The sequence below is a fragment of the Ailuropoda melanoleuca genome, chromosome X, assembly GCF_002007445.2.
Source record: "Ailuropoda melanoleuca isolate Jingjing chromosome X, ASM200744v2, whole genome shotgun sequence".
Classification (NCBI taxonomy): Eukaryota; Metazoa; Chordata; class Mammalia; order Carnivora; family Ursidae; genus Ailuropoda; species Ailuropoda melanoleuca.
Window position 1 is genome coordinate 38,301,941 of NC_048238.1, and position 7,431 is coordinate 38,309,371.

The following is a 7,431-nucleotide window of genomic DNA, read 5'->3' on the forward strand; positions in this document are numbered from 1 at the left end:
TGCAATCAATACCATTGTAAATATCTTCTGGTGTAGGTGAGCCAGAGTTTCTACCTGGGGTGGAGTTGCTGGGGCACAGGGTGTGTGCTTCCTTTACTGGGTATTGCCAAATTGGTCTCCAGGGTGGTCATACCCCCTTCCCTGCCCCCAGCACGGGGAAAGTTTTCACTGCTCTCCATCTTCACCGCCATGCGGCTTGGCCAGTGTTGCTCTCCCTCAGCTCCAGCCCCAGAAATGTAGGAGAGTGCCCATTTCTCTGAATCTTGTCACCATGGGGTATTTTCCGTTTTTCATCTTTGCGAATTTTATAGGCCGCAAAAAGAAGTTAGCTGCTGATGACGTTAAAACACATGTTGACGGTACCTGGGTGGCTCAGTCGGTTAAGAGTCTGCCTTTGGCTCAGGTCATGATCCCAGGGTCCTGAGATTCAGTCCCGCAGGGATCAATTCCCTGCTCAGCAGAGAGTCTGCTTCTCCCTCTCCCTCTGCTCCCCCCCGCACACGTGTGCTCTCTCACTCTCTCTCAAATAAATAAATAAAATCTTTAAAATATATATATTTTTATTCTTTTTTCCCCCTAATTATGAAAAGAACACAGATTATTTAGGAAACTCGAAGAATACAGACAAGCTAAAAAAAGAAAAAAATAATCACACCTCCGCCACTCAAATATAATACTAAAGAATATCTGATGTTTATTGAATTCTTACTATATACCCAGGATTGCTTCAGACACCTAATATTTCCACAAATAGAATTCATAAACGGTATTCAATATACATATGCTTCATCTACATGATATGTATATATTTCACCTTTATGAAAAAGTACCCAGTTTTTTAGAAACTGGATTTTTTTTCACCTAATGAATAAGTCATAATCATTTTCTCCTATTACCTGTATTCTGGGCTGGAGGGCGTTCAAGACTTCCATATTCATATCCATCATATCCCCTAACCGTCCTGAAACCAAGGACCAGACTGAGCTCAGCAGCTAGTACCAGGATGCTGCCTGACTGCTGGCTGAAGACGGCAGTGCCAATGACTCATTTGCACCTGGAAATGGAATTAACACAGAATAACTCTGTGCTGGGGACTCAGGGAGGCCAACTCCCACCTCTGCCTGAGGGCCTGCTGCTGGGGACTGCCCATACTACCTGTCCATCAGACAACACAGCCTGCAGCTCCTTTTAGCTACTAGCTCTCCCCTGTGCTCATCCCACACTCCTTTAGCTCTTCTCACCACCACCACCCTTCAGTGTAAACATATGACCTCCATTCCCCACCTCTTGCCTTCACTGTCCGCCCTCGAAAACACCAAGCTCTGCTGACACAGATTGAGAGGAAGTTCCATATTCCGTTCTCTTCTGTGGCCTGGCCCCTGTGTACGCTTGAGGAGATGAGCTGTATTTGGATTTGATCCAGCTTCCATGTCAGAAGAGAGTCGGCAATAAATGCGCCATTGTTCACCTAAGACTATTGGAATAGCTCTCACTCCCTCAAGCGCTGCCTTGCTCCCTACCGAACAGCCCCCTCCACAAATCCATCTCTGTTGCCGGCTCCTCCAGCCATTCCACCTGCCACTTCTGCCTCACTCTGTATGTTCTAGTAATTCTGAGGTGTTGTTCTCTCTCCTCCTGACATCATTTCATACCTTTGTGCCTTTGTATATACTTCCCTTTCTGTCTAGAATGGTGCCCCCCCCCGCTGCCCCGCCTTCTTGTCTGCTTGGAAAAACGTGTGTTTATCCTTCCAGGTCTATTGTAAAGATATTCCCACAAACACAGAGTACCACCCGTTGGTTTGCCAACTAGTTCCCATATACGCAGGGCTGGGAGAGACCAAAGAAAGAGGCAGATCGTTCCAGATTAGTAGGGGGCAGCTTTAATAAACAAGGAAACTTAATAAAGTTTATCTAGGGTGGCTGCAAGATGAGTAGGTCCCCGCACCTACCCAGCAGAGTCTTAAAAGTTTATATAAAGGTCTTAACTGGGTACAGCAGTGGATACTGTCTGATGATCTCAACACATTACTATCTCAAGGCTATGTCCTCGGGGCAGTTTCTGGTTCAGGGAAGGCAAGCAGAGTGCACATTTCAAGGACAGGGAAAGAAGTGAGGAGCCTCTGAAGACGCCCAGGTCCAGCCTGTAGGTCAACCAGCAGTTATGTACTCTTGATGACTTCCTGCAACATGACCCTACATATTCCTTACTAATTAGAAGGAGTGAAAGTTACTTTTGAACAATGTAGAAAGCTAGCTAATGTCACCGGAACCAGGTGGTCAAAATTATCATCATCAACGGGACAAACAGTTATCCCATGTCCCTGCTGCCGTGGACCGAGAATGACACATTCTTTGTGCCAAAACCATTTCACCTGAATCTAATCAGAATGATCAAACAGGTCCAAATTGGAAGACGTTCTGCAAAACTGGCCTGGACTCTTCAAAAATGTCAGTGTCAGGAAAGACAGAACCAAGCCAAAGCAAACCAAAGGCTCAGAAACTGTTTCAAATGAAAAGTGGCTGAAGAAGCAGGACAGGGGAATGCAGTGTGTGATCCTTGATTCCATCCCAGATCCATGGGGGAAAAAAAAACCAGTTACAAATACCATGATTGGGAGGATCGGTGGATTTTTGGTATGTATTATATATTAGATAATAATGTTAGGCCAATGTTAAATTTCCTGAGTATGGCCATTGTATTGTGGTTACGTAAGAGAATGTATTTGCCCTTAAGAGATACATGCTGAACAGCTAAAGTGTTGCTCGCTGTATCTGTAGTTAACAATCCATGGTTCAGCAAAAAGAAACAAGGAACAAATAAATATGTGTGTTGGTATATCTAAATAGAGAGAAAAAAATGTAGGTTTGAAATTTTGCAACACAAAAACTTGGACAGAATAAACAATAAATAATAAAAACCAACAAATGAACAAAAGGCTTTGCTCCAGATCACGCTTTCTGTGAAGCTTTTCATGACATCCCCCTACAGCCTCCTGCCCCCAAACACACACACATAAAACAATGAATCCCCCTTTCTTCTGGACTCTTTTATGATTATGCATCTCTCTGACCAAACTCTAAGCTCATTGATAGTTGGGCCTGTGTGTGTTGTGTTGACAGGAGCAAGAAAGGTTTATATGGGTGAAAATGCCTGGCACACAATATATAGTCTTAATAAAAATTTGGTGAATAAATGAATGAATGATATTCGAAAGGCAGGCTTAGGTCAGATTGGAAAGGGCCTTGACTACCGAATTGTGAAATCTGAACGGTAACTAGCTCTTGACGTCCAGGGTCTTTTCCCAGTGGCAGGAAGAGATTGTGTCCTTGGGAAGCCCCTTATATATTCCCTTCTCTAAATAATGAGGAAAAGTTGGGGTGCCTGGATGGCTCAGTTGCTGGAACATGCGACTCTTGATCTCGGGGTCATGAGTTCAAGCCCCACGTTAGGTATAGAGATTACTTAAAAATAAAATCTTTAAAAAAAAAATAAGGAAAAGTAGAGACAAATGGGAGTCTGAAGGGGACCTGTTTCCAAACTCAGGAAAAGAAAACATCAGCTCCTCACCTGCCTAGCAAAAGCCCCATAATGGAGTTTTAAGATATCCAACACCCCTCAGAAAGAAAGGGCATCACAGAATATGGGTTGAAAGAATAAATAAATGAATCTATTTAACACGAGTCATGCATGTCTTTGAGAATAGTGCATGAAATTACTTCGGTTAATTTTACTACATTTTTAAAGTTTAAGACTCCTACCCATATGAAATAACTAGACTCTAATATTACTCTTTAGGGGTTCCACATCATTCCATAGATTTACAAAGCTCCTCATGATGCCATATCTTAAATGTTAGGCTAAACCCGTTTCAATAATTTTAGCCCAATGAAGCTATCCCTGATAGGCCATTTTTATGTTCACTTGATGTCTGTGTTCTGTTTTCTTCCAGATAGATTTGTGGAGGTTGACAATTTAAGTGATGCAAAATAATCGGATTATGCCAATCAAGAAAATTAAAGTGTGTTGTCTTTCGAGGTTATCATTCCCCTGACCATTTATAAACAGGCTGACATTTAGTTTGTCCTTGCTCACAGTCGCAGCACACCACGAAAATCGTAGCTGAGAGGAAACGCAAATCTCAGGTAGCATTTTAAATACCTATATTTGGCCCAATTATGAGGTAGCGTAGAGTTGGCCCAGAATTTTTAACATTACCAGGGAGAGACCAGTGGCAATCAAAATGACTTGCCCTTTACAAAAGCACGTGGGCATTCTTCTTGAAGAAAGCAGACAAGATAATCTGAGCTGTTGTCTCCCAGGTGATGAAAAGTGGAATCAGGTGACAAATCGTTTGGGCCATGTGCACACATGGATGGTGACACAGCTCAATTAGTCAAGAAGGTCCACTGCAGGCCGACTTGATGATAGCTAAAGGGCTATTTATGAGTGAGCAATGTTCTTATAACCAGTTCTGACGTGTTTCGTAAGGAGCAGAATTCTATGGCTACAATCGACAAAGAAGTATCAGGGCAGCCCACCCAGCCCAGCCAAACCTATATCTCCCTCCGGTTGTATAGAGATTAGCATATCACAGGAGCCAAGTGCTGTTCCCCAGCTTAAAATATGTTATTGCTACTTCGTAGAAAAAGTCTGTGCCCTCTTCTTGGACACTAAGAAAATAGAAGCATTCATAGATAGTGTGATCCAACAGTTGAAGCATGTACCAGGTATCTTGTAATAGAACGTTTTACAACGTCAAGCAGATAAGAATTAGGGCTTGGAAAGTGAAGGACTATGAAGAGAGATAAAAAGGGATCTGGGGTTTCTCTAAGGACCCAGCCTGGTGGCCAAATCCTCCCTGGGGCCAGTTGCTATTTCCATGGAAACCAGTGGGTGGGCCGGGCAAAAGGGGATTGTGACGCCCGAGGGCGGGGAGGGGGTGGTGACCAGGGACTGGTCTTCTGTACCCCAGACCCACGACTGAGGCTTCACAGCGCTGCTGCTTCCTCACCTCGCCCGCGGGAGTGGTGCCCGGAACCCTTCCGGAGAAAGATCACCGGCCACCGGCTTGATGTCGACACCTCCGTATCCCCTCCCGGCTCAGGCTGTCTGGCAGCCCTCGGTCCATGGCCTCTCCCAGATAACCAGCAGCCTGTACATCAGCAACGGCGTGGCGGCCAACAACAAACTCATGCTGTCCAGCAACCACATCACCATGGTCATCAATGTGTCGGTGGAAGTGGTCAACACGTTCTATGAAGATATCCAATACATACAGGTGCCGGTGGCTGATGCTCCAAGCTCGCGTCTCTATGACTTCTTTGATCCGATTGCTGACCACATCCACAGCGTGGGGCTGAAGCAGGGCCGCACGCTGCTGCACTGCGCCGCCGGGGTGAGCCGCTCCGCCGCGCTCTGCCTGGCCTACCTCATGAAGTACCACGCCATGTCCCTGCTGGATGCCCACACGTGGACCAAGTCGTGCCGCCCCATCATCCGGCCCAACAATGGCTTTTGGGAACAACTTATCCACTACGAGTTCAAGCTGTTCAGTAAGAACACGGTGCACATGATCAACTCCCCGGTGGGCGTGATCCCTGACATCTACGAGAAAGAGGTCCGTGTGATGATGCAGATGTGAACCATGACCATCTGCTGACGATCCGAACACCAGCACTGACCTCGAACGTTGAACTTCCTTTGGTAAAGCAAACGACATGATGATGCCTTTGAGAAGGGCGAGCAAAAAGGGAGGCCTGTTGGGAGTTTCTAGCTTAGTAACCTTTATCTTTAAAGAATAAAATGCATTCGCTGTAACCCGGTGACAGTGTCTCTTCTCCTATGAGCGGCAGGTCATGGCTGCAGAGGCGCGGCGGGAGAGAAGGGTGGGGAAGGTGGTGCCCACCTTGGATGGACCTGTATCCTGGGCCCCCCCGCCCTAGGCTGAATAACCCAGGAGTGAGTCCCCCCAGGATCCCACTGGGTTCTTCCCAACCCAAAGTCAGAGCCTTAGACCGCCTGCACTGCTCACAGTAAGTGCCAGCCTCTGCTAAGCGGCCTTCACTGGGGTGCTCTGGGAGCCCTGGGGGAGCCTCAGACCCCCCTGCCCCCACCTTGAACCGCAGTGGCCCAACTCTGGTTTTCTAGATTGGATTTACATAGAAAAGACTGTTCAAAAAAACCATTCCGCTCTATAAAATTAAAATGATTGTTTTCGAGTGCCGTACTACTGTATGGTGAGGTCTCAAGGCGCCCTTGGCGTCCTCCACCAGCCTTTGTGAAAAGGGGAATCAATCCCCTTCTCCGGGGCACATGCCGAGAGAGAAAACAGGCCTGACACCAGGCCTCAAGGGTTCCTCTCGTGGGGTCTTGACTTGGAAGGCTGGCGCTGCCGGCCAGGACACAGCCCTGTCCCTTCTGACACCTCCTCCCATTGTGACCTGGGACACCTCAAAGCCTCTGTTTCCTCACCAGCCAGGGCAGTGACAGCCCGACTCTCGCAGGGATGTTGGGGGGTTAAGATTCCTCAGAGCGAGCCCCAGTGCATGAATGGTTTAATGCTTCGAGTAGAGGGCAGCTTCTGTTATTGATGATACTCGCTGGCCCTGCTGGCTGGAGGGCAGCACATTCGTCCTCACAGTGGCACTTCCCCCACCCGCACGTAGCGTCTTTGCTGTCTACCAAGTGCTTTTCCAAAAAATCATCCTGTCCCTAAAAACAAATGGTTTCAGGTTCTTTCCACCCTACCTCTGAGGAGACATAGATTTAGAGCCTTCTCGGAGTTCCTGTTGCTTCACTGTGTTTAATCCACGTGCAAACAAGGAACAAGAAGTTCAATTTCAGCACCTTCCCCTCCAAGGCCTTGGTTAGAATTGCTGACCACGAGAGCCAGCGTCCCAGGATCCACCGAGATCCGTGGGGGGAACTTGCCAAAGGGTCAGATGAGTGAAGCCCAGAACAGGTCCTGGAATCCAGGAGTGTACAGACTCCCCAGGTACGGGGCTCTGGCTTGGGAGCGTCTCTTCTAATCCAGAGGATTTTAGACAGAATATAGAAAACAACAGCACAACCGTTCCCGTTGACCGATGTGAGTGGGTCCGGAGCCGGGAGGCTTTCAAAAGCTGGTTCTCTCCAAACCTATCCCCACCCTCACTACCACAAACGGAGTGCCCAGGCTCACAGTTTGGGGGGGGAGAGGGGTGCTGTGAAAACCACTGCTCGAGATGGCTTCCCTCTGTAAAGGGAGGAACAGGCTCACAGAGCATAAGGGCTGGTGGGGCAGTGCCTTCACAAAGAGGCCTTTCTGGCAAGAAACCCAGACGGGAAATTTCTTTTAAAGTATTTTTAAAAAGATATTTATTTGGGCGTGTGTGTGTGTGTGTGTGTGTGTGTGTGTGTGTGTGTGTGTATTTTTTCTTTTTTTTTAAT

The 7,431-nt window shown here is 47.1% G+C and overlaps 1 protein-coding gene across 1 annotated transcript; it reads left to right on the top strand.

Annotated features, from left to right (window-relative positions):
* Positions 1-4,957: 4,957 nt before the first annotated feature.
* DUSP21 (dual specificity phosphatase 21) lies at positions 4,958-5,820 on the top strand. The gene has a single exon (XM_002929800.3). The coding sequence runs from the start codon at positions 5,075-5,077 to the stop codon at positions 5,642-5,644; it is 570 nt and encodes a 189-aa protein (XP_002929846.1). The 5' UTR covers positions 4,958-5,074; the 3' UTR covers positions 5,645-5,820.
* The last annotated feature ends 1,611 nt before the right edge of the window (positions 5,821-7,431 follow it).

Excerpts from the sequence above, each read along its gene's own strand:
- DUSP21 (XM_002929800.3), top strand. The coding sequence starts at position 5,075 with ATGTCGACACCTCCGTATCCCCTCCCGGCTCAGGCTGTCTGGCAGCCC.